The 27,376-nt window shown below is 36.1% G+C and overlaps 5 protein-coding genes across 5 annotated transcripts; 3 read left to right on the top strand and 2 right to left on the bottom strand.

Moving 5' to 3' along the window:
• Positions 1-891: 891 nt before the first annotated feature.
• K441DRAFT_553007 (uncharacterized protein) lies at positions 892-1,059 on the bottom strand (the record flags this gene model as incomplete). Its single annotated transcript, XM_067643172.1, has 1 exon — positions 892-1,059. A coding segment is annotated over one exon (168 nt), but the record flags the coding sequence as incomplete, so codon positions are not given.
• A 3,795-nt stretch (positions 1,060-4,854) lies between these two features.
• Positions 4,855-5,028, top strand: K441DRAFT_552952 (uncharacterized protein; the record flags this gene model as incomplete). The annotated part of the gene is made up of 1 exon (XM_067643169.1): positions 4,855-5,028. A coding segment is annotated over one exon (174 nt), but the record flags the coding sequence as incomplete, so codon positions are not given.
• An 11,677-nt stretch (positions 5,029-16,705) lies between these two features.
• On the top strand, positions 16,706-16,858 carry K441DRAFT_714914 (uncharacterized protein; the record flags this gene model as incomplete). Its single annotated transcript, XM_067653962.1, has 1 exon — positions 16,706-16,858. A coding segment is annotated over one exon (153 nt), but the record flags the coding sequence as incomplete, so codon positions are not given.
• A 4,561-nt stretch (positions 16,859-21,419) lies between these two features.
• On the top strand, positions 21,420-24,033 carry K441DRAFT_53558 (HET-domain-containing protein). Its single transcript, XM_067642376.1, has 2 exons — positions 21,420-23,754; positions 23,883-24,033. Exon 1 carries the CDS (start codon positions 21,653-21,655, stop codon positions 23,621-23,623), a length of 1,971 nt encoding a protein of 656 aa, XP_067505607.1. The 5' UTR covers positions 21,420-21,652; the 3' UTR covers positions 23,624-23,754; positions 23,883-24,033.
• A 46-nt stretch (positions 24,034-24,079) lies between these two features.
• K441DRAFT_657423 (uncharacterized protein) lies at positions 24,080-25,132 on the bottom strand. Its single transcript, XM_067648175.1, has one exon. The coding sequence runs from the start codon at positions 24,711-24,713 to the stop codon at positions 24,315-24,317; it is 399 nt and encodes a 132-aa protein (XP_067505606.1). The 5' UTR covers positions 24,714-25,132; the 3' UTR covers positions 24,080-24,314.
• Between the last annotated feature and the right edge of the window lie 2,244 nt (positions 25,133-27,376).

Raw genomic sequence — 27,376 nt, 5'->3', positions numbered from 1 at the left:
AGCGAAAGGGAGCCGGAATAAAGCCCTTCCAAAAATAGTAATTAGTTAACTTAAAATCACTTACTGTGCTACTTTAGCCGACCCTTACCGTAGACGACTAATGCTCTATTTCTAGTACGTAGAATTTATAATAGTTAACCAAGCACTAATAATAGGATATCAGGAGTACTGGTTCTATAATTAATGTATTATATCTATCTCCTGCTTAACTCCTAGTTATAATACTAGTATAGCAGCAAACTTTATATGCCAAAATACTTGTCCATTAAGTTTCTTTATTAATTTAATTTAGGTTACGTAGATAATATGGAAGTCTATATCGTGGCCCAATCTATATAATAAGTTTCTAACTCTAGTCTAACGTATCCAGCTCGTATACGCCTATGTACTTACCTATGCTATAAAGGCATTCTTTCTACCAAGTTGTGTTTTTATACATTGTGTTTTTATACTTATTATTAAGCTAAAGCTTTAGGCTGAGACTAAACGGGGCCTTTATTAACTTATACGTGAATAAAGTTAATAGGCTACTTTTACGTCGGATTGGCTTACTATTGTAAATAACTGTATCCTATATAACAATGCCAAATTCTAGAGGGTCTACCTTAATAACTTCGAATTTAACTTGCTCTATGCCGTTATAAGCTATAAAGTTATTACCCTGGTGTACTAGCTGGTAGGCCCCCTAAAAGTAGGGAACGAGAAAGTTATTAAATAGTGATTTAGTAATACTGCTCTGAATAGGACGAATAGTAATACGCTTGGCCTAAATATAGTTAGTATTATTATTAAATTAATAGAAATACCTACCGGTTTAATATCTAGATATGGATATATCTAAATGCTATTACTAGTTGCGGCCTAAAGATTATCACAAACAATATAATCTACTTAAGCGATACCGTCCTCTAGCCCATCATTCCTTAATATAATTAGGACTGTACTTTTTCCTGCTTGACCTTTAACTAATATGATATTCCTATAAGAAAACTTAGAGGTATTTATAGTATTATTTAAAAGGGCGATAGTAGAGCTATTAGTGCTGATAGTTTTGGCAACGCTATTATTAATTAACTTAGTAATATTTAAAGCTTTATAATAATGCTTGGACACTTATATTAAAGAATTTACTCTGCTCTTATAATTAGCAGCTATTATCTTATCCTGCGAGAATGTTAGACCAAAAGGATATATAAGTAGTTAAGCGTATATCGGGAGAATGCATTCTTTAATAACCTCTACGCTAAAGATCTTATTTATTCCACGTTTTAGTTATAGCTAAAGTTCTATATGCTGAAATTGTATAGGAATCGATTTAGGCAAGGTTTTAATACCCTTATAAGAACCGTTTCCGGAGTTATATAGGTATACTTTATATACTAAAAATAGCGCGACCTATCTTGGGGTCTAGATTAACAGTTTTCTTCTCTTTTTATATTTATTGATAAAAGTAGTTATATATATCACGTTAGACGGCTTTAGGGAATCAAAAAGTCACTTTCCTAAATATTTTAATATCCTAGGATGTTGAAAGGCCTGTGGGTTATATATATGTGCTAGTATTTAAAGCAAACCCTAGCTTATTTAGTATTAACTAAACCTAAATAGTGTTTCTATTAGAACTCGTATTAGGATTATATTGATAAGGATCTAGGCTATTTATATAGGGGGGAGGGACCCCCTATAGAACCCTAAACCGGGCCCTATTTAGCTTTTAACGGTTCCGCATTCTAGTAGCTAGGCTTAAATATATATTTCCTAGAATCTAATGATCTAAATATTATGCTCCTATTATCTAAGAGATTTAAGGATTAGCTAATTGAGACCCTAGTCTTATAGTTAATATTATTATAATATAGTAGCGGAGGTTCTTTAATCGAAATATAGGAGCTACTTAGTTCTAATTTATAGCCTAAATTGAAAAACTAACGAGAGACGCGAGCGAGATAGAGTTTTAGACGACTGCGGTAAGACGGTTTTATAGGGCGTATAGGCCTTAATAGGCGTGTAATAGAGATAGAATCGTTTATGCTATATATCCTTTTAATAGTAGACGAGAGGGCTGCTATAGGTAGATTTATATTACAAACTTTTTTAAATAATATTATTTTCTAAATATAGTAGAGTATAAGATCCTTTTCTAGGGCCTCTTTATTTTTAGCAATTGGGAGCTAGTAATAATATATATAAGTACAGGGTCTCCCTTAAACCTTTAAAGGGATTTAAATTAAAAACTATGTTTTAAGTAATAAGGTAAGTTAAACCCTATAGTAGAGATGCGTATATTAACAAATAAGTAGTAACAAGATTCTTAATAGTTAACGAAAAGTCTCTAACTATAAGTCCTTAGGTAGTGGCGGAGTTGTAGGTATTATAGTAGCTATTTTCGTATTTATTATTATAGTAATTGCCCTCTATATATATTTGCGTAGGCGGAAGCGCCTAATATAGGTTGGAAATTTTAAAATCCGTCCTAGCCCGGCTATATTACAACCTTAGCTAGATAGAGTGGTAATGTTAGAGTAACAAAGTAGCAAATTTAAGTTAATATTAGAGCCTATACTTAAGATTAGTAACTAGCTTATCTAAAAGGCCTACGTTACTTCTATAATATTCGGAAAACCTAATATATCTACTATTTATTGTAATACTCCAAAGGCGGATATACTTAGTATTAAGATGAAGAATTATATATCTTATAAACTCGCTAAGGTTATAAAGTTTTACGTTTATTAAAGTTAAAGCCTTAAGTAAACCTTTAAATGGTTATAGGATAGTTCTAAGACTTTAATAACCTATCGTGCACCCAGATATAGTTAACTCTCGTAGCTACTTAGAACTAATATTTTCTAATATGCCTATAATAGCACTCCGATCACCCGGTTTAAATGCTTTAATAAATAATAATAGAGTTTTAAGGTTTAATAAGTAAGGTATAAACTAAGAAGGACTGCCTATCCGCGGCTACGAAAATCTACTAAGCATAACTGTAAGATCTAGGAGTTTTACGTGCTTAAGAACTAATAAGTATTTATCTAGATTACGAAGGTCTTTAGACCTTATATTTTCTAGTCGGAGTTTAAGGGGTCTATTTTGTAAAGCTTTTACTATTACTAATAGTATAATCGCAAGTTTATATTCGTCTCTATATCTATAGCGGTAAGGAGTATTATAATATACAATTGTGGTAAAATTCTTTATAACCCTTAAGCTTTTAACAAGGAGAGAGGCAAGAGGGCTTAATAATAGCCGACGTCCACGCTAGTCTAGTAAGGTTATATTGAGGGTGATTTCTTTAATATAATAACAAGGCTTACGCCTTAGGAATTCTTTAAACTCTACTAAGCCTTTTAGCGATGTATTGACTTTTACTTTATAATAATACTTCCGCTAAAAAGTATTTAGACCTATAAAATAGAGTTATTAAGAGCCATGTATTACGTTGCGGATGTCTTAAATAGGTAAGTACTTAAGGACGTGCTTAAGGAGTTCTATTGGTAAGGAGAGTAGAGGTAAATATATTGTTTGTAATATAGTTAGAGGTTATATAGTTTAAGAGAGTCTAGATAGAGATAAGGATATGACGTTTCTAAGTATAGTTAGTGCTTACGGGGCCTTTTAAAGAAGAAGATTGACTTAAAGTAGTAGAGGCTCTATTTCTGGACTCTCTAAATACTATTTCTGGCTCTTAGGCTTATATAACTAAAGGCACCCTTCTAAATTTAGAGGTTCCAAAACTAGTTCTAGATTACTCTTTGCCGGTCTTTTTATTACTGCTAATAAAGCGAAGTTTACTTAATAAGTAACGTCCGTCCCTATATAGCGTCGCCACACTACTTAGTACCTCTAATCGACTAAGCGAAGATCCCTGTTAGAATGAGATTACCCTATATATATATATAAGCTATTATATAAGCTATCTCCATAGCTATATAGTCTAGCTTTTACAAGCCGGCTAGTTACGGGTAGTAAGGAAGGCTATTAAAGGTATATACTTTATCCGCACTAGCTATCTAAGATAGGACATTTATAACAAGAAATCTACGACGGCTTTATCTTCATATGGATTAAGATACTCTTAGCTTTTGACCTTCTCTTTAATCGACCGTCGTCTCTTTATATAATAATGGAGGGTAGTATAAGGAACCTTCCTATAATCTGCTAGTGCATAGTATAATTTAGGAACGCTAGGAGGCACTCCTTATACTAGTACTTAACTGGCTTGGTCTATATTAGCTTAATAGTAATAGTAATAGGAGGGAATAAACGATGGTGAAGCGAGTGAAGGACGGCGTGGAGTTGGGGACTGAGCCAGACCCTAAAGAATAGCCTATTTTTAGGTATATCTATTTTTAGCTACCCTAGTTTCTAAATCCTTAGATTTTTAAGGCCGTACTAGGCGGTAATTAAGGAGTAGAAAGCTGTAAGAGTTTTAATATTCTTAGCGAACCCTTAGGACTAATATATAGGAGATAGAGCCCACTCTCTATAATGGGGTCTCGTAAATATTAATAGAGGCGTTAGTGGATTAAACTTAGAAAGAACTGATAAATCTATAATACTGTTTTAGGTGCGAGTTAATATAAATTAGCTATAAACGTAGGAGACTTAACTATAAAGTCAATTCATTATTACGTGATTTGACAGCGCTAATATGGCGAAGCACTTTACTAGAATATAGCTAAGAACCCAAAATAACTCCTAATAAGCCGCCCCTTGGTAATAAATGACCGCACAACTCTACTTGATCCATGTTCTACCCAACGTCTTCTACATAATACCGCGGTTTAAGAACCCCTAGAAATGTAAATTAGATGGCCGGAAGGCTATATAAGAGATGATTTGGTAAATTAGGGAAACTTTAGCTTTGTCTATCTAGACGCCTTATTAGAGAGTATTATTAAGATCCCTTACTTTAAAAATAATGATTTAATTCTTATTAAAAGAGCTATATACAAGCGCTTTAACAAATATAGCGGTAATATAGGGCTTTTACAATATCGAGGGCGTTACGGTGCTAGTATTTAGCTTAAGTTTATAAGTAATTATAATCTCTAACCTTATCTTTAGGATTATAAGGACAACGTTACTTTAGAATAGCAGCTTTAATAGGGATAAGAAATTGCGGATACGGTCGCTTTTATCTATTTAAACCGCGTAATCTATAGGGACCTATAATGCTATAATATTCTCTTAGACCAAGATTTATATGCAAAAGTTGCCGACTTTAGTAGCTTATCTTTAGATGGCTCTAATCTCCTTATTACCGTAGCTTATAGTTATTAATACCCTAGAGAGCTACGGTTAGTATAGGCAGATATCTTCGCCCTTAGATCCACCCTATATAAGGTGGCGAGTGGCTATACTCCTTTTAATAATTATACTAATAAAGAGATTAAAGAGTTATTTAAAAGCCATTAATTCCCTAAGATAGAACACTTAGGTCTTATAGGCTATATTATTACAAATTGCTAGGAAGGAAATTACTATAGTGTAGATGAAGTCGCAGAAAATTTTAAAGGTATGTTATTTTTGCTAAAAACTTCATTCCTAACGACTAGTCTAGAGAGCCGTTAAATTACTCCTAAATCCTTTAACCCCTCTAAAACAGTAGTATTAGCCTTTATAATATTAGCATTTAGGTTACTTACGGCGGTCTTATAGGTTTGGAAATTAGTATATTAATAAGTATACTTAACGTCAAATATACTATTAGGTGCAGTTAGGGTAATTCCCTTTCGCTAAGGAACTACCTAATTAAATAATTACTCCGTTTTTACCCTTTATTGGCTTTTAGTCTAAGTAAGGAGTTTCGCTATCTAGTACATCTAGGCAATAGTCCTAGATCTTGTAGTCGACTATATAGTTATATATATACTTTTTAGGGAAAGACATATAGTAGCACATCTTATTTGCCGTACTCTCGCAGTATAATTTAATAAATATTTATAGACGTCTTAGAAGGTTTTAAGGTGGTGGTTAATATTTAAAACGTTTAATAATAGGAAGCGGGGAAGAGATTACGTGCGCTATAATAATACTAAAATAAAACCGCAAATTTGTCTCTTAATAGGGTGGGTCTCTTAACCTAGGGACGGACGTTAAGCGATATAGCCTAGGCGTATAGCTTAGCCTTACTAATTAAAAATTATAGCGCCCAACCTTTCCTTATAGGAGTTACTATTTATATATATACCTTTTTTTACCTTATTAAATCGTACTTAAGTAATATAGACTAGGAGATCTAGGCGCCACCAGATTTACTAATAAGTTAATTTAAAAAAAAAATTATACATTCTTCTATATAACTAGCTTTAGTAGGAATCTAAAATCTACTTTTATACTACTTAACTTAGTATAGTAAGGCTAGTAGAAAGGCTATGCAGATATAAATAGGTAGCGAGATAAATACTTATGCGTAACGAGTTTAAAATTTTAAGGGGGTGGAGTTGGCTATAAATAAAGCTGGTAAAGCAACTAAAATCTAATTTACTAAAACATTAAAAAATTACGCCATCTATATCCTATACTAAGCTCCTCTCTCTAAAATAACAACTTTATAAAACCCTTTACGATGTCCCCCTAGGATAATAGCATAATAACCGGTCCTGCTATTGTTGTAAGAGTTAGGTCATTAATATTATTAGGCTGTTAAACTATTACTACTGCAAAAGCCGCTCCGTTTATTTCTTGTGGTATATATATAGTCCCCTTTCCTTTTACGGTTATATTTAGTAGTATATAGATAGGCTTATTTAGCTAGTTAACCTATCTAATTAATAGTTGCTTACCAGCTTTAGTGACGAAAGGCATTTGCGTTAGGTCCTATGTAAACTCTCGCTCTGCCGGCCTTCTAGTGCTATTTAAATATTTAGCACCAGCTAGTTATATAACCATTAGTGTTAGTAGAATAGATACTAGGACTTCGACCGGGTATAATCTAGGGACTGTAAATAAAAGAGTAAGATTATAAGCCTATATACCGCTAATTCCAGTATTAAACGGAGCCGGGTTAGGTACTTTACCCTAGATATAACAAAAGAAGGTATCCTATTGTAATTTAACTATAAGTATTAATAATACCGCACCTATAAGCAGAGGATTAGTAGCTGCTATACGTTAGGAGAGTCTAATAGTAGCGCTAATGCCTATAGACGTTATAAGATTAGCAAGTGCAAAGAATTTAGGAGTTAAGTTTATAGGGAATAAATAATTGCAAGGAGGAATTAGCACTGCGTTATAGTTTATAAGGAGGTTTGTAAGGCTCTTAAGGTGGACCTCTTCTTACTATAAGTGTATTAGTTAGTATATAGCGCGCGGCATAGAGAGAGACACCCACAGCAGCGATTTTGCTGATAATTTTAATAGTGTCGTTGGCGTATTTATTAGTACCCCATCTTCTAATATTTATTAGGCTGTTATTAAAAAATAAAACCTCTAAATTTTCGAGAAATTGCGCTAATTAGAGCTCCGTAATTGCACTTACAGATATTATAGTTAGTATCCCGCCGTTTAGCGGACCACCTCCTACTATATCTACTATCTCCAGATAAAGTGATACGGTAGTAGCAAGGCTTCCTATAATAAGGGAGGATATATAAATAAGGGTATAAATATCCTAAAGGAGTTATATAGCTGCGGTTAAAAACTGAGTAATAAAAGTAAAGTGTAATTTGCAGCTATAAATATATAAATTTGAGAATATATAGCAGAATATCTATTAGTATTTCTAATTATATTAATAAACCCCTACTAGTTTAAGAGGAAAGTTTCTATTTTAGGCCTTGAATTAAGTAGGGGCTTAGAAAAAATTTCTTTTAGGTTCCTCTATATATAGATAGTGTTACCCTCTTATTACCTAACGAGATTATATTATACTAACGCCTTACTAGAATCTTATTGTGGCTTATAAGTCGCTAAAAAGCCTCTAAGTAGGATTAGGATATAAATTGTCTTTCTAGGATACGTTGGTAAATAGAACTATAAATACTTCAGAGTAAGAAACCTGCCTTTATAGCTATTTTAGTCATAGAATAAAACCCTTATCGGGCTAAAATTAAGCTTAAAGAGGATAAAAAGAGTCTTAAATTAGCTCCTTTTAGAGCTAACTATACTAGGATTAGCTTCTAGTTAGTAATTAGTATTTAAGTATAGAACTCTTTTCCAATTATATACTCTTAAGAATTTTAATCTCTTAACCTCTTACTAGAAACTTCTGTAGCCTTTCTAAGTAATCTTATCGTCTAAAGATATTTAATCTCTACTTATTATACTAAAGGGAAGGTACTTAGAAGAAACTATAGAACAACTCTATTGGTTAAACACTTAAGGAAGTACTTACGAACCGCCTAAGAACTATACCGTACTTAAGAAAGATCTACTATTAAGCCTAACTAGCTAATATAGTGGAGTTGTTATAACTAGTAAATATAGTAGCTAAAAACACGATAACTAATGGGTAAAGTTTGGCATATTAATTATTTTCTTTACTGCTACTATCTACTATATAGTATTTGGGCTTCTAGTATTATTTAAACCAGAATTTAAGGATGTAGGTATTATAACATTAAACATAAGTAAATGGATTTATTTAATACCGTCTTTAGTACTCTTAAACTTATACCTAGTTATAGGTAAATTTAATAAACTTCACTCTATTAATAGGGTTGTCCTATAAGCCGCGGGCTATAAGTAATATTCTCTAGCCTATTCCTAGCTAGGTTTAGAGTATTATAGGCGGTAGTGCTACCTTAGTGGAGAGCGCGGTTGGGGGTCCTACTATAGCTACTCTAAGCGCTAGGAATATAGCTGCTTTAATAATTAAGAGCGGTATAAATATAGCTACGTTAGCTATTAAGAGCGGTGCGAATATAGCTGCGTTAGTAATCGAAAGTGGTGTAAATGCTGTTGCTATAGCAGCTTAGAATATAGCGAATAACTTTATTAACGAAAACATCCCTAGGAATCTATTGGTAGGGATAGAAAAGCTCTATCTTAAGTATGCTAATAGCATACGGGACTGCTATATATTACCTTTAAATATTTCCGATATTGTACTAAAAGTTATTCTAGACTTACTAGGCGATGAAATCCAGACCCTTTAAAATCTAGAAGACTATTTAGTAAACACTACCCTAGGAAACACCTAATACTTATTAATTATAGGACTCGTGTTTATATTTATTACCGCGATAACTTTCTATTATTTAACTAGTTATCTTTAAAATCTTAGTATCTTAGCAAGACTAATAATTAGTTTACTGTCTGGTTTAGTATGCTTTATTTCCTTTTTAGTGTCTACTATTATTTTATTTATTCTTTAGTTAAAGTTCCGGGCAACAATTAAGAAAGATTTGCCTTTAATTTTTAAAGTAGAGGTAGGCAAAGTAAGCAGGTATTATTTAGGAGCTCTCTGCTATGCTTTTATAATGTTATTAACTAGTATATTAACGGTATTTGTTTAAGGTTTGTGTAGATAAGAGAGTGCTATCACTCTTACGGCTGTAAGTTCCTTTACTAATATTTCTTATAAAAGAATATTTTGTATCGAACTAAACTTAGCTAATAATACGTATCGTCGCTCTAAAATGGACTGGCTGCTAGTGTGTTTCGCTTGCGGGTTTCGCACTATTCTTCTCTTAAGCAATCCCTTATAACGCTAGCGTCCAATAAGTATTAGTCCGTACGCGAACACCATTTTTAAATGTTCGCAGACGTGTCCATACACCACCTTTTTACATCTCATTGTAAGTGCTTATTGATCTTGGCGACTAAACTACCTATTTTAGGCATAACTCTATATAGAAAAGGCATAAATCCGCGTAGTTTGATCGGCACGATCGGTATATACTTATAACGAGATATGCCGAGGTGGTGTATAATTTAAAAGCCTTAAATATCTCGTCACGGCTTATTGATCCTAACGATTTAATTAGCTAATCCTTATTGATAACTATTAGACGCGAAACTATATTATAAGAGATAGTACTAAAGCAAGTTGTATATATAATGCTATTTAGCATAAATCAATTTGCCTTAAAAGCCTACCGCCCTATAGATAATACTAAAGTGTAAGTTGTTAGCGACTTAGTCAATCGAGGTATAAGTATAGCAGGAAGGATATATACGAGCCTATACGATTGGATTTTCTATTAATAAGGATCTAAAGCTAGAGAAAGGAAAGGAGAAGAATAGTAGCGCCGCTTAAAGTTTTATACGATCCTTTTAGTCATATAACTATAACTATCTACTATTTTCTGCTACCGTAATCTACTATTTTCTGCTAGTACCGTAATATAAGTGTCTATTTATCGTTTACTAGTTTTCTATCCTTAAGCTTTTTAGACTTATCTAGAAGCTAGGCATACTATAAAGACTATATAGTTATATTCCCTATATAAATACAAATTATAATAATTATAACTTTTGCAGTTATAGACTAATGCCTACCTTAAGCGGTGTATATATTAATTAGCGTAGTAGTAAACCTAAACTACGAATTAACTAAGCCAGGGCTGTCCTCTTAATTAGTGCTCTACTCCGCTTATATAATTCTAACCACTTATAGGAATAGGTTTCTAAGCAGCTATATATAATTATATCGCTAAGCTAACTATAGCTAGAATGTTTTTAATGTTCCTATAATAAATAGAAGCCCTACTACCGGTAGAATTGGCACATTTTAAATTATACGTTAAACTATCTTTCTACCTTTACTATTACTAAGAATCTAAGAATTCTTAAGAGAAGTAAAGGTAGCTGGGAGAATAATATATCTAGCTAGTGTAAGCTATAAAAAAACCAATGCGAGAATATTATACTTTATTGCCGCTTTATTTGCTTAGATAGATATAATTATATAGTTGGTATGTATAGAGGTATTCTTGTTAGTAGAGCCCTCTTTTTCTTAATTAAGGCGGTCCTAGGCGCTAGGTATATTTCTAGATCTAGATTAAGGACGATTAGCGGCTAATAGAGGGATACTTATACTAGCGGATTGAAGAGTAATCTAATTAATTTTAGGGTACCTATCTTTAATAGCTAAGGGCATTGCTATTTTAGTCTAGACCCTATTTAGGCTTTAGTCTAGAACCTATTTAGGCCTTAGTTAAAATATAGAGAGTTAGGATCTCTAGTTCGGGATCTATAGGCTTTTAGATATAAAAATACTCCTTCTCTTAATCTATAGGCATCTAAAAGCTTATATTATTACTAAATATAATGTGCTGTACTCTATTCTAACTGATTCCGCTTATACTAAAGCTCTTCTAATAAAGAAAGGGGAATAATATTACGTCTTAAATAAATATCTCTAAACCGAAGCTTAAACAAATACTAAGCTAAGGAGAAGGAAAAAGGGTTACTAGGACTGATATAAATATATATAAATATATATAGAGCTAGCCGTCAAGGCGCTAGTAGTGGGAGAGCTAATAGTAGGGTGTAGTAGAATATGGCAGAATTTGATAGATAATATACTATAGCGCCGTTATAAATAATATGCGTTTCGTATAGTAGATGCTTAATCTTAAGTTTTCCTATAATATATAAGAGTTTAATATTTATACTAAGTAATATTTGAATTCTAATAATATAGATTTAATAATATGCTTTGTTAATGCTTATAACTTAATTCTATTTTTAGAGTATACCTAATCCTATTTAATTTCTATAAAGTATAACTAAAAATAGGCAGCGAACTAATTTAGGCTCTAAACTTAGACCTATATAAGGCAAACGGGTGAGCTAATTTAATGAACGAGTTAAGAAAGATATGAATTTATCCCTTCCTTTAAGATAAAAAAATACGCTACCTATATTTAAGTTACTAACGGAGCTTCTTAGTAATATTATTGGCTTTTTGCTAATTGAGGATACTTATAGTATATTATTAAGTTATAGGGCTCTTTGTAATAAAGGCTATAATGCTTTTTAAAACAACTGCTTTCGCTTTATATTAGTAGATCTCCGTAAATTAGACGAATTAGAAGACTTTCTTGCTAAGAAAAGGTCTCGACACCTCTAGACCATTCTGTTTAACCTTAATACTACCTCTTTAATAATAGACGCAATTGAGGAATTTTCTTCTTTAATTATAAAAGTTTTATAAGATATAAAGTGCAACACAATTATACTCCGTGAATCCCCTTATTACTATCTAGGAAGAATAATATTTATAAAGCTTTAGTGCTACTTAGATAAAATATAGGCTATAAAAGGGCAGCGTTGGCCTCTTAAAATTTACCTAAAGAATGTAATATATTACGATTTTACCAAGGAATATATGCGAGAAGCCCTAAAGAATGTCTTAGCTTTTACTCTGAATTTCGATTCTAATTTATTATATTACAGTAATTTTAGGCCAACTATTCGGATTTAGGACTTACTACTATGCTTACCAGATCTTAAGGAATTATCCTTAGATTTTAATTTTACTCTAAAGTATATACCTTGGTAGATTATAGATAAATTAAAGGTAATTAATCTTTACGGTCTTTAAAGCTTTAAGATATCTAGGTCTAGAAGGGACCGTATTAAGTTTCCTATAAATGCCTTATAATAACTTAAGCTTTCTCTAAGGGAACTTACTCTATAATATATATTCTTTATAAAGGACTTGTTTATAGATTTTATTTGGGACCTTAGGGAGAGTTTCTTATTAAATTATATTTGCTTTAAGGATATATATAGTTACTATTTTATTAAAGGTCCTATAGAATTTAGCGGATATAATACTTTTAGGGACTTGTCTATATTCTTTTCTAGTATTATCCTTAAATCGCTAGAATAGTCTTTCTCTTTAGCTGCGTAATGTTATAGTACTAGTAGAAAACGGCAGAACTTTATAGTTATGTGATAAAAGGACCGTATAAAAGAACCCTACTTCGACCGGCGCCGCTCTTCTTCTCCTTTCCTTTCTCTAGCTTTAGATTCTTGTTTATAGACAATCCAATCGTACAGGCTTGCGTAACCCTTTTACCGTGCTTATATCTCGATTAACTAAGTCGCTAATATGTAATATAAATAATTAAGCAACTAAAATATAAATAGAGAGTAAGTAAGAAGTAAAACTGTAATATAAAATATTTTTAATAGAGCTAAAATTAGGCTAGGAACTAATTTTAGCCTTAAGCTTATAAATAAATATACGGATTCTTTACTAGAGGTTCCTTTCTATACAAACCTATAGGTAAAAGAAGCGCTCTAATTCTTTATAATGTCCCCCCCTATACCGTAAAATATGAGGGGTACTTTGACTTTAAGCGACTATAACTCTACGCATACGCTAATATTTACTATAATTCTATATAAGTTGTGTGTTGTAGCTACTTTTATATATTTAGAACCTCTCCTAATAAAAATTATATTTATATTATCGCCTTCGCGCCTAATATATAGAGAGCCTTAAATTAGAGTATAATAATGTTCCTTCTCTAAAGCACTGCTGTTAAGCTCTTAGTACTTTATAATACTTATAAATAGTCTTATCTAAGTCTTAGAGACTTACTATAATACTAGAAATTTATTATTAGCTTTATGTCTACTATAGCACGTAAATTTATATATAATCGCTACCCTAGTTGGTACTTCTAATTAAAGTAGTTTCCAATCCTAGCTAGTGCGAAACGACCCCGTACGTCTAATATAATCATCGCCTATATAATTTACTTATCATCTAGTGAGCTAGGCTTGTGGCTGTTAAGCATATAGCTATATAAAGACTTGGTAAGAGGGCCGATCTTAGCCCTGTAGCCTTACGATCTAACTTAACCTTAGCTACTATAAGCCTCCTATTAACTAACTTACTCTTATAGATTTGCCACCTTATAAGGGTCTAGTTAGTGCGGCTTGGCTACCCTCCCTACTAGCAGGGGCGAGCTTGAAGTATTTTACGCTTTAATCACCTACTGTAAATACCGCTAATTATACTGCCGTTAAACCCGTCCCATGCTAAGTTAAAATGCGAGTATTAGTAAAAGGTAGCTAGTCTTGTCTTTCCCGTGTAGAAAAAGTTTCGTTTTAGCTAAAGTGCCTAGATATTAGCTTATTATATATAACTTACTAAATATATATTCTAAAATAGTAAATAGAATCCTCTTTTAGTTAAGAGAGTTACTGCCTAGAAGAGTAATAGTTTCGAACTCTCTTAAATTATTGTAGAGATTTAAAACCTTCTTAAGCTCCAGAAGGCATTTTAAGCCTTACAACCTTATAAACCTATACCGCTATATCTTCTACCCCTTAGTAAGGTTTCTTCTTGATTTTACTAGCTTAAGATATATAGTAGTCCCAGTCACTAACTGGATTAAGAATTACAAGAATGTGCTTTAATTTTTTATTAAAAGCTTAGGATATCTTTACTATCGCCGTTAAGCGGAAATATTGCCCTAGTTTCAACCTATATAACTAATAAAATTTCCCACAAAATAAAAGAATAGTGTAAATATCCAGGCTATAACTCCTTTAAGCTCCCTCTACTATTCTTAGTAGCTGTTATATCGGCTTTAGGAACCGGATAGATTTTGGGAATCTTTGCAGCATTTTTGTTAACTTGGCCGAATATCTTTATCTTCTTTTGGTTAAGACTGGCGTCTACTAAACCTATAAGCGCCTTGTCGAGGAAATCCTCTAATATTACTCTTTGTAGAATATTAAGAGGGACAACAATGGAATCGATGAAATCCTTGCTTCTAGAGTTCGCGTCATCTACTTTTTGCGACCATGTGCTCGAATCCCCGACTTCGATGCATATCACGCTAAAGAGATCCTATTGCCGCCCGTGGGGTTCTTTACCAGCTTTATATTCTCTAATATATCCGCCAATACGGCTGACTTCCGATTTCAGCTTCCTTTCTCCAATACCCGTTATAGTTAAAGGAGCGATTATAATGTAAATTGTACCTGTCGGACAGTCTGTTATAGTAAATGTCATTTTAGCTTCGGCGGAAAGATTATTAAATGTGCGTATAACGAGATTGGTTAGCGGAGCATTTGTATTCTACTTTATCATATTTAAAAGCTGCTAATGTTTCTCTAGATACTGCCTCCTATAGTGTGGTTTTAGATAAACCTTATTGTAATAAGACGTAATAGATATCCTTATCGCGATAAGGATATCCATTACGTCTTATTGCGATAAGTCTTAGCATACCCTAAATAAATTTTCAGTCGCCTTCTTCTTCTTTATTATCGTATAAATATAGCTTTAGAAGTAGAATTAGAAGCTCTCGACTCTATTAAGACCTCTAAATTAAAAAATATAAGAGGTTGCTTAGCTCTTTTAACATAGGAGTATACCCGTCTACTAGGTAGTAATAAGCCTATATAAAATAAAAAAGCCTATCTTTTATTCTATTGTAAATACTATATAGAGTTATACGCTATATAGTTAACTTCTAACTTCCGAAACCACTTAGCGTTAAAGTATAGTATTACGGTTAAGCCTAAAACTAGTTATACGAAAGAAGTAATACGGGATTAATTAAAAGACCTTTACCTTAAAGCGTCGTCTTAAAACAAGATAGAAGAGCTAGATTTAGAAGTACTCTAAGCGGTCCTAAATAAGGAAGTTATTAATAAGGCCCTTATTATATTAATTATTATATAAAACTTACTATTTCGGATAGTTAAGTAGCTAGAGTTCTATGTTCTTCTATAGTTAATTAATTCTAAAGTAGACGGCTATATAACTATAGCCTATTTAGTAGTTAGTAAAATAATCTATAACCTATAGCTATTATAAAAGGATATTGTATAAAAGAGGCTATAGTCTACACTAATAAGTATTTATCTCTCCGTTAATATCTAGACCTCTCTAAATAATTACCTTCTGCTTATAATTTGCGGCTATTTTATTAATAGCTAGGAAAAGCTTATAAACGCTCTTCTTAGCCTTTATACGGTAGCCTTTTATAATAGGGACGAGTAATAAAATACTCTCCTTTTAGTGCTTAAGGACTATAGGATTATATAAAAGCTAGGTACCGTTATATCTAATAACCATACTATAAATAATAAGCTTTGTTATATAATAAGTGACTAGCTTCTCTAGGAAGAAGAAATTAAATAGAATCCTATCTACTAACGGATCCGCTACTAGGGCTATATTCTTAACCTTGCTATATAGGCTTTCCTCTTTAAAAACTTAATTAGTCTTAGTAATATTAAGTTATATAAAGAAGGAAAAGAGTTAGATCTAAAAGAGGAGCAAGAGAAAAGCGATATATTTTAGAAACTTAGTATACTTAGAAAGCTTTATAACATTACCGTATATACCTATAGCTTAGCTAGTTATATAAGGGAGTTTAAAAGTCTTACGGGGAGAAGAATTCTACTTAATAATTGTATAAGATAGAATAGCTAGTATCTTATGCTTAGCATAGCAATTTAGAAAGAGTTTACCCTTAATATATATACTAAGCGTAACCTTAATATACTTAAAAAGGACTATCTTAGTCTAAAGGACTAGGAGGCTCTTCGTACAATAAAAATTTTCTTTAAATATTCTACTAGGTAACCCTAAAATTCTAAGGATATAAAGCAATGCTTAAGAATATACTCTTTATAATAGATGTTATAATTAAATACCTTAATAAATCCTAGGTTAGTCTATCTCCCTTCTCTATTTCTTAATTTAGCTAATATTATATAATAGAGGGAGTATATATCTAATAAGGAGTTCTCTAAATGTATTAGAAATGCCTAGAATACCTTTAATAGGTATTACTATAAAATAGATAACTCGCCCCTTTATACCGCTGTACTTATTCTTTACCTAGCCTATTATATAAGATATATTAAGCAGGTTTGGAAGAAGGAGTGGCGTAAGCCTATACTTAATAGCGTTAAAGAGCTTTAGGAGAGATATTGGAATAGGAGTTCTACGCCTAGAGTATGTCATTATACAAAAAGCTAGCTCTAGCTTAAGACCTTAACGAATTTAATAAGATCGCCGAGGATCTTAATAGTATGGTATTTTAACTAAAAAGTTAGGACGAGTATAAGGACTTTATCTCTAAGACACCGTATAAAATTTTAATAACTGCGCTTTAGTGGTGGTTTTAAGAATAGTAACGGAAGCGCTAGCCACGGCTCTCGCTTATAGCAATTGAAATTCTCTTAATTCTAGCAATGAGCGATAACCTAAAGAGAGTCTTTTTAGGAGGATGTTATATAGTATTATAGGATAGAATATAGATAGATCCTAAAACTCTTAAGAAAATAGAGTATTTAAAGAATTAGTATTAGAGAAGAATTACAAGAGAGATAGGGGATTTTTTTTAAGTATTTAGCTATTATATAGTTAGGGGAGAGGTAGATAAGGACCCTATAACACCTTATATATTCCTACTATAATATCTATAATATCCGCAATATCTATAATATCTATAATATCCACAAAATATCTGCAATATCCGTAATACCTATAATATCTGCTAAATTCTACTAGAACCGTAGAGTCCTATTCTACTTAGTTGGGGTAGAAAAGCTCTATATGGGTACTTTTATCCTTATTAATTGCGATATTTTATGCATTTTCTATTGGATAAGGATATTTTATACTCGCTTATTCGCATTATCTAAAACCATACTGCTATAACGTTCTATAAGGAACTTCCGGAACTTTAGTGTATATATAAATACTAGTTCTATAATCATATTATTATTATATAAGAAGGATAGGTAACTACTAGGGTTAGAATTGTTTTTAGAAAAAGGGAAGAAGATAGATAAAAAGTGGTCTCTATTATTAGTTAGATCATTTTTATAGCCTAAAGTTACTATACTAGTATAGCTATGCTTAGTTTGCTACTATAGGTCTTATATTAGGTTCCTATTAGATTACGTATTAGTTTAAGCCCTAGATATATTCCTAGGGCGCTAAATAGGAATCTATTATTAATTTAGTATAGCTTACTATAAACATTATCCTTCTAGGGTTTTTCTATCATAGTTATTAACGTAACGCCCCTCCCTATGTGGCGAAAAACCCTATATAGCGAAAATCTGCTAGTGTATTTTACTATAATAAAGTTAAAAATAACTAAGAGGTGTAGATAATCTTAGAATAAAGGCTTTATATCCTAGGCTTTATCTATACTTTATATCTTTCTACTTAGCCTATAATATTAAATTTAACTATATTTATTAACCCCGCTTACTCTAGTATTAGGTTACTATTAAAGCGTAACTAGCTTTTATAATTAAGTAGTTCGCTTAGTTTATAATCTCCCTAAGTTAATATATAGCTTAATAAGTTTTTAAGGAGATATATAAACTTTCTAATTAATCTAAGGCTGTCTAGAGCAGCGCGATCGTATATTACCGCAATAAATTGTGGTATTAAAGGCTATATAGGAGATTTCTCTAGGAGATATAAAGTATAGATAAAAGCTTAGAATTTAAAGTCTTTATTCTAAGAGCTTCTGCAACTCTTAATTATTGTAGACTTTGTTATAATAAATAGTACTAGCAAGTTTTCGCTATGTAGGGTTTTTTGCTACGTAGGGAGGGACGTTACTATAGAAGTTTAAGTTGGGGAAGAGTTGGGTATTATTAGAACCTATATATACCTAGGATATACCCGCTAAACTTTAATAGGTTAGCCGTACTCTAGGAGTAGCTAAAGGAACTAGCCAACTAAATACTAGCGTGGGGGGCTCTCCTTGTAAATTCTATTTGACTTAGCCCCTTCTTTTCTTAGGCCGCTTTTACCTATTATATTTTTTATATTCTGGAATTAAGATAAAGGATATATTATAAATGTTTTAACTACTATCGGATCGCGTGTGCTTTGGACCTAGTCTAGCATATATAGTGGCTTAGTAACTACGCTAGATATTGCTTTACTTTCGTATTCCCCCTAACTATAAACGTTTAGGCTATATGCGCTAAGCTAATAGGTTGCCTATTTTAGGTATATAGCTATATATAATCCCTACTAGCTGCTCTTAACGCTGCCTAATAACAAGATCGGTTGGCTACGCTAAATAGCCTACTTCTAGTCTATTTGCTGTGGTCTACTTTTAGTCCTAACGTTACTATATAGTAGTAGTGGGGCATCCTAAGGAGAATTTCTTCTTAGGATATCCCCGCTAAACCTATAGTAGAATAGTAAGATTAGATTAGATTAGATTAGCTTAAAAGGCGTTATATAGTGTAGGTTAACTGGGCTTAACGGGATATCCTAACGGCTATGTCTTTCTTAGAATAACATAGTAACTAGAGTAAAACTATTCCGTGCTAATATTTATATTAGAAGCATATATTATAAGAAGTATGTATATAAGAACTCTCCTATTTTAATATAGAGCTAAAGGTTTAACTAGCTATTATTGTCCTCCTGGGCTTAATGTACTACCTAGGCTTAATAAGCTAAAAAATCCTTATATAAATCGTGTTTTTAGGCCTTAAAATCTCTACTATAATATACTAATAAGTTAAAAAAAAATTAGATTTAGCCTTTCTATATAGGAAAGATAAAGTCTACGGGAATAAAATTTTAATATATTAGGTGGTTTTCTATATATTTATATGCGGGTAATTTCTCCTATATAAGAAAATCTAACTTTTTAAATAAATTAACTAGTCGCGTTATTTAAGTTATATAGCCTATAATAAAATAGCTGGGATATAGCCGGGATATAATGGCTAGGATACTATAGGTGCGGGCCTCGTAAGGTACTTACTTAAGACTTATGTAGATAGAACGCAGAGCTACTATAATAAACCTATAGATAATATTTAAAGTATATAACTAGGGTACCTAGACCGGCGTTTATGCTAAGCTATTTGTCCTAGGACAAGTCTATATCTAGGATAGATAATCTAGGCTAAGTAGTAACCTAGGACGAATAACGCTATAGAATAGGTGTTCTAGCTATAGTAGTGTCCTATATATAGTGTCCTAGCTATTAGGTCCTAAAAGGTGTGTCCTAAAGGATAAATTGTAGGATAGTTAGCCTAGTTATAGACCCGCTCCTCTTTAAGCCCGGCCTTAGAGTACTCTGGCCTTAGAGTGCCCTATTAACCTTAGAGTGCCCTATTAACCTTAGAGTGCCCTATTAACCTTAGAGTACCCTAACCTTAGAGTGCCCTAACCTTAGAGTGCCCTAACCTTAGAGTACCCTAACCTTAGAGTACTGTTACGGAACGATATATTACGTGATCACGTGATTCGGAACGGATTTATATAGATCCGCGCTTCTCCTTAAGGAGAAGCGCCTCAGCGTCAGCTAGTTCTCTTCTTTGCGCTACGTCTTGTATCTAGAACCAATCCTAGCTTTATATACTACGTCCTTACCTTTCCTACTTCAGCTTGACCCTAATATACGCGTGAAACCCTTATAGTATCCCGACCCTAGAGTACTCCGACCTTGGAGCACAACCTTCCACCTTAGACAGCACGTCCCCACTGTTAATATATCTCAATCCGATGCTATATATTCCCCACTTCAGCACTCTTCCCCTCCAACCACCGAAAATGATACCATTTTCGTCCCTCCTAGCCGCCCTTCGCCATCAGAAGCTAGGGAACGGCCCAATCGTAACCGTTATATTTCTTCCAAACATCGGAATCAGGATTAAGCACGTTGTAGGAGGGATCTTTTCAAATATTTCACCTCTTGTTTCTTTTCTTCTTCATAGCACCTTATAATAGTGAATCCATCAATCTCAACATTTCTATTGACCTCATTCTGCCGAGTCTGAGCCTCGCTGATCGATGATCTTTGTGTGAAAACGTGAAACATGGAGGGTGGAGAGTGTGAAGAGGTGATCTTGTGTGTAAGCACCAAAGTGAGCGACAGCAACCCACCAACGTGAGAAAGGTGAAGGGCGACAACCCACCATGAGAGATGAGGGGCGACAACCCCCCATTTTAAGGGCGAAGGGCGACAACCCGCCAACCCAACCTGAATGCCGGCACGATGGGCGCCAACCCGCCAGCCCGAATGGTCGGGTGGTGGGCGCCAATCGCGAACCTCAGGGGCGCTAACCCCCCAACCTCAGGGGCGCTAGGCCCGCAACCCAAGGGGCACCAACCCGCCACCCGCCAACCGATAGCTGCAACCGCTAACGCAGACTTCCTTCCTGTGTCCAGAGGTCCTCCAGGCTACGTAAAAGCCAACCCCGCAGGCGGTTGGCGTTACCACTTGTATATAATTGTCGCGGAGCGACGTACTTAATCCTGTGCCCAAAGATCTTGAATTGACGCCTTGGCAAAATGATTGGCTGTCGTTGAATTGCCGTCTTCTGTCCTCTCATTGGCCAGATTCTTGCTCTCTCATTGGCTCGACCTTCTCCTCCTCTCATTGGTCCATCCAGTCCACAATGCTATGACCTTTCGGTGGTCTGCGCTCAGACACCTTCGCTCCCTCGCCAGATCGTGGATCCAGCCCCTTTCAACGCTTCGCGGCATTCTTAGCTCCGTTGGCCTGGCCGGCGGAGGTTGCTGGTCTAGCCATCGGCATAGGCGGATTGTGTTGACAAGTTTCGCGGGAAAAATTCGGCCCGATCCAGAAAACTGCTTTTAATTGGTCGCTTGGGTTTGCTGACGAGACTGTGTGGGGCGGGGTGCCGACGAATTCAGCTGCGATTTGCAATTCTCGAATCCTCATCCAAACCCTGTGGCCTCGAAATTGCTTGCAGCACCATGTCAACCAAAGCCTTCTCCCACCGTCCGCTACACCCTGGCGGTCGGACCATCCGTGTACTCTCGATTGTCCCTTCGGCAGACGTTTCATCCATTATTCAGGTGAATCTGAATGAGATTTCCCTAGATGAGGACGCGCTGCCGCAAGCGCTCTCCTATGTCTGGGGCGACGCAAAAGATACCATCCTTATTGAGGTGAACGGCAAGGAATTCCGAGTCACAAGGAACTGCGAGCAAGCACTTCGACATCTGCGGCATGCAACCGAGCCAAAATCTCTTTGGATTGATGCTATTTGTATCGATCAGCAGAACGTTGCCGAGAGGGGACAGCAAGTCGGCTTGATGGCGGAGATTTACCGTAGCGCTCCTGGTATCCTGGCTTGGCTTGGGCCTAGAACCAAAGATGGAAATGCCACCGCTGGCAACGGGGACCTACGCATGGCAGTGGCATTCATTACAGACGTGGCTGCACAGAATGGTGCCGACTTTCAGACATTCTACAATGCCATTGTACGGAAGTGGTCGGCGCGTTGGTCCGGGGTCATCTCGGGGATGAGTCGTATCTTCAATCATCCTTGGTGGGAGCGGCTATGGGTCTACCAGGAGATAATTCTCTGCAAAGAAGCGACGATACTGCTCGGCCAAGACTCGATCCCGTGGGAAACGGTGGCTTTAGCCTCAGGCGTCCTGGTGCAAGTCGCCGAAAGTCCGGGACCATGGGTACTAAGAGATCGCGAAAGCAAGGGGAATCTGAATCTCTGGAAGAGCCTAGGATCCGTCGACTATGCTATCGCCAAAACCCGAGACATAGATCGAAGAAAGGCCCGTGAGGCGCATGATTGGGAACTGCGAGAAAGAACATCCCTGACCGGCCGGCAGGACGCCGAAATTGTCGAGGCTCTACATGCGATAGCAGCGGTGCATTTGCAGCGACGGCTGAGAGTAACCCGATACCTGAAATGTTCAGATCCAAGGGATCGGGTTTTTGCGCTTCTTGGCACAGGGCCCTTAAGTACGAATTTGATTGTGCCGGATTACACCAAGTCGTACCACGAGGTGTACTGGGATTTTGCCAAGGCCACTGCGTTTATGACGTTGGAATTCCTTTGTTCAGCTGGGATGAGTAATTCGGGCACCGATGCGACATCGGGAGGACCGCAGATAAACGTGCCGACTTGGGTACCGGACCTGCACCTAATCCACTCTGACCCAACACATCCTGTAGATTTCCTAGGATCTTATAAGGCCTCGCTCGAAGAGATTGGTGTAACGGAGATTCTAGATGGAGGCCGAGTTCTGAGTGTTGACGGCCATCTCATCGACACTGTGGACAAGGCTTTGCCCGCGCCTTTCGGAACTGATAGTGCCGATCAGATGACCATCTTGAAGGCCTTCCCCGCTTGTGGCGACACGAGGGAAGCAAGAACGAGGTTTAGGAAAGAGAGAATACGCAATTTGGTCCGAACCTGGACTGCAGACACCGATTCTATGGGGGTCAGACTCTCCGAGGAAACAGTTTCGGCCTGGATCAAGGGCAACTATTTCATGGTAGACGCCTATTCCGGCAGGGGAAGCGACATTGAAAACGAGGAAGACGGCGGCGGCGACGACGCCGACGGCGATGACAACGAATTATCGTCCGAAGGAGAACTGTACGAACAGTCGTCGGATGATGATATCGAGAAAGGCTTTGCCGGCTTTGTCGAGGGCATCGCGGGATTTCGCCAAGTCAAGGTTGGTCAAGGCCGGAGGCTTCTGCGGACTCAAGATGGGCGAATGGCCCTGGGGCCCGCTGGAGCAGCCGCTGGCGATGTAATATGCATCGTATTTGAGTGCAGGATGCCGTTGGTTTTGCGGAAAGATCCGGCGCAGGACGAGTTTCAGCTGGTCGGACCTTGCTATGTCCACGGAATCATGGATGGCGAGGCCCTAAGCGGCCGAGCCAAGCCAACTAGAATCTTAATTAGGTAATTCCTTAACGCACAACGTAGTTATTAAAGACTTTTAGTCTATTCATCAACTAATATTGGCCTCACTCGAAAATAAATTGGAGGATATTATTGAGTATTAAATAATTAAGCCGCTGTTGGCATGCTAGTCCCAGAGGTCGTACCAAGCCTGACTGGTTTTTTTCTTGCTATTTTGAGCCCGATCATGGCACCCCTAGAATGCTATCGTACAGTTGAACTCAAATACAGGTATTCATTATTCAGTTGACCCAAATGTTCAACTCTCACGGCCCGGGAATTGCGACACGGAGTCGCGAGCTAGGACCCGCCCTTCAGCTTGGAGCTATTAGTTTACCCCGTCGAAGTTAAGCGTTGGCAGAAGCCAACTGCCCCAGGCGCACCGTCGCTCCATTTTCTGCTTAACACGATATCTTCCCCCTTCTCCCTATGAAATGATATTCCGCCCAGTAGGAGAGGAGTCGCGATCCACAGGGGCACTGTATTTGGTACGCGCTGAAACCTTGTCCCTTGACTTGAGCGGTGGCCAAAGTCCGCTCTGAAGCTCACGCAAATGCGCGGCATCTTCTCTTGCGCTTGTGCCGCTCCCGAGGCAACACCTTCGGCTACCTAGGCGTAATCGCCAATCTCGACATCGCTGCTACCAGAGAAACTTGACCCAGGGAAATCACCTCCCCGCGTCCCAGCTCCATAGGCTAATCATCAACTTCGTCGCTGTCTTCGGCATCCTCGCCAGCATCTAATATTGCCTCTTCTCTGTTGTCCGAGTCAAAAGTTTCCTCGTCGCCACCATCCTCATTCTCTACCTCGTTGTCCTCTTCGTCCTCGTCCTCGTAATCTGATAGCCAGCTATGTCTATATCCTTCGGGGAATTCGGCATGCAGCAGTGTCACCCCCAGATTCTTGAGCCGGCCCGCCACTTCCTCGAGAAGATCGCGTGTCTGGGCAAAGATCTCGGTCCCGTTGAAGTACTCCTCGTGAAAGTCCCGTGCGTCGATGACGCGCAGGTTCTTGAAGTGGCCCCGGCATTTAAGGTCGAGATCCCTCAGCAGATTCTCAAAGGTCCTGAAGCGGTCCGGATCTTCTTCCACCATCTCCGGGCCCCTGGGGTATAATGATGATGAAGTTTATTCCGCCCGGAGGCACTAAGCCTAAAGGGCACTAGTACTATATTACATAATTACGCTTCCTTTAGTCTCGCTATATTCTCGTACAAGCCCGTATATATGCCTTATTTAGTATTCCCTAGTATTACTTATACCTTATTCTATAAGATCTTATAGGTAGTTAGTAGCAGGTGGTCTTAGGGGGCTATTCCTCTAAGTATTTAGTGTCCTATCTTCGGCGATTAAAGCGAGATCTGCTGGTGGCACAAGGGTGCGTAGTATGGGTTGGTTAAAGCATAGAGGAGGGGGGGAAGTTTCTAACTGTAGTGGACGGGTTATTAATTTAATTCTACCTTAAGTCGTCTAGTGGCTATTACGTATTTTACTATCGCTCGGACCGCGTCCACGTTTAGTATCTACTATCTAAAGTTACTTAACGCCTTCCCCCTAAGATAGAAGGATAAGCTGCCTCTTCTTATATCTATTTACTGTAGTATTTGCTCTTAATATAATATCCATTTTATAAACCTAAAGAGAAAGTATTTAACTGTTTCTCTTACCTATCCGTAATTATATTAATCTAATTCTGCCGCTTTAATGCGGTATAAATACCCATTAAGTTATATTATTTTTATCCGTAACTAGGCTAATATATTTACCTCTTCTTGCTTAAGGGAGTTATATAGCCTACAGGTATATTTACCTGGTAGTACTATATCTATTTTTCTTAAATACCTTCCTACTCCTTCTAGTAGTGTTTTCCTACCCCACTGTTTTGTTCTTACGGTGTTTATTATTATAGCCTTAGCCTAGTATTATTATCCTTACGGTAGGCGTCCTTATATAGTAGCTCGCTATACTATTATTTTTGCCTTCTTACCTAGTTCGAACTCCCCTTAAGGGACCTATATAATAAGAAAATGGTTACTTCTTTACCTTAATATACGGGCTATATTATAGATCTATATAATATTTATTTGGCCAAATTATTGCTTAGATTAGCTAAGCGCTAGTAGTGCTGCCTAATTACTAGTAAATATAGTAATCTGTCTCCCCTATAGATCTAATAGTAAGCACCTTATCGCCATTAATATTGCCGCCAGTTTAGCTATATATAGGTTCTATTCTGCTCTTAGTCCTAGTGTAATTAAGTATATAACAGCTTCCCTATTTAGCGTATTGCTAAAGGTGTTGTAGATAATACCTCCTATCCCCACTATGCCTCTCCTCCTAGATAAGCTTATTACGATCTATATGCCTTAAGTGGAGTTAGCGGCTTTAGTTACCCTATCTTTATCTAGGTTAATGCTTACAGGCAGTTAGTCCTCCTATAGTGGTACTATATAAGGCTAAATAACCTCCATCTTATCTGTTGGTGTATGTTAATATATATAGGCTATCTTTTATAGTAAGGATATAAACCTTTAGAGTACCTTTATACGGAGCCTTAAGAGCGGGTTCGTTTTATATAGCGTATTAAGGTTAACCTATAACTTAGTGGCCCTCTCTAAATGCCGCTCGCGTACTAACCGTATACTTACTTCGGCCTCCCTAATAACTATAGCTACTATATGGAAAGTTCCTATAATTACCTACGCTCTAATTTTTTATACCCTATTTATTACGGCTATAGCGGAACCCCCACAGGCGTATATCTAGATGTTTAAGGCGTAGTCTACCGCTAGCGCTACCGTTGCCCTAAACAGTTGTCTTATAGTTAAAGGGGATACCATCCGGAGTCTCTTTAGTGCCATAGCTGCGATAAGGCCCTTAGTAGCTGCTTTTGCAATATATTACTTATACTAAAGCTCCGCATCTATAACTACCCCTAGGATCTTAGCTGTATGCCCTAGTATAACTGTTTTTCCTTTAATTATAAACAGGGTAGTATTAGTCCGGTCCGCGTTTCTCGTAAAGTGCACTAATATAGTCTTTTCACCTTTAAATGTTACGCCGCTTCGTTTCTCCTAGTTTATTACTCTATTAATAATAGCCTAAATACCTTCGCAGTTTGCTGCTACCGATGGTTCTATAACCTATACATTATAGTTATCTATAAACGCTATTAAGCCTCTATTTATATTAAGCCGGTGCTAAACTAGATTAGCATTAAAAAAGAGGAACAGTATTAGCGAGAGCGGTAATTCTTACAGTAGTCCTACTTATAGTAACTATTACTAGTTAGAGGTATGGCCGTTAACTAAAATAGTTACCGTATAATTAGAGCAGAATGCACTAATCTACCGCACTAGTATTAGCGGTATACCTCTTACTATAAGCCTTTATAGTAGCCTCTCTTTATATACTCTGTTATATATACCCTTTATATTAAAGCTAATAAGACTAAGCACCTTCTTAGACCTCTACGCGTTGTAGATATATTCTTATAATAGCAGCAGCGCCTATTTAGTAGAGCGCTTCTTCCTTACCCTAAAGTAATTTATAGGCAGTAGTCCAAAGATCTCTACTATATGCGATATTCTCTTAGCGACTATAGACTCTAGCACCTTACCTAACGTAGATAGTAGAGAGATAGGCCTTTATGCCCTTGCCTTTATATAGTCTCCTTTATTTAGCTTCTTAAGCGGTATAATCTTAGCATTTCTCTATTAGTTGGGAAGGTCGCCCTTATCTAGTAAGGTCTAAAAGAG

This window comes from Cenococcum geophilum (assembly GCF_001692895.1).
Source record: "Cenococcum geophilum 1.58 unplaced genomic scaffold K441scaffold_14, whole genome shotgun sequence".
Lineage (NCBI taxonomy): Eukaryota > Fungi > Ascomycota > Dothideomycetes > Gloniales > Gloniaceae > Cenococcum > Cenococcum geophilum.
Note: the sequence above shows the minus strand (reverse complement) of the source record. Positions and strands in the feature narration are given on the sequence as shown.

Coding starts and splice junctions, on each gene's coding strand:
- K441DRAFT_53558 (XM_067642376.1), top strand. CDS start 21,653: ATGTCAACCAAAGCCTTCTCCCACCGTCCGCTACACCCTGGCGGTCGG.
- K441DRAFT_657423 (XM_067648175.1), bottom strand. CDS start 24,713: ATGGTGGAAGAAGATCCGGACCGCTTCAGGACCTTTGAGAATCTGCTG.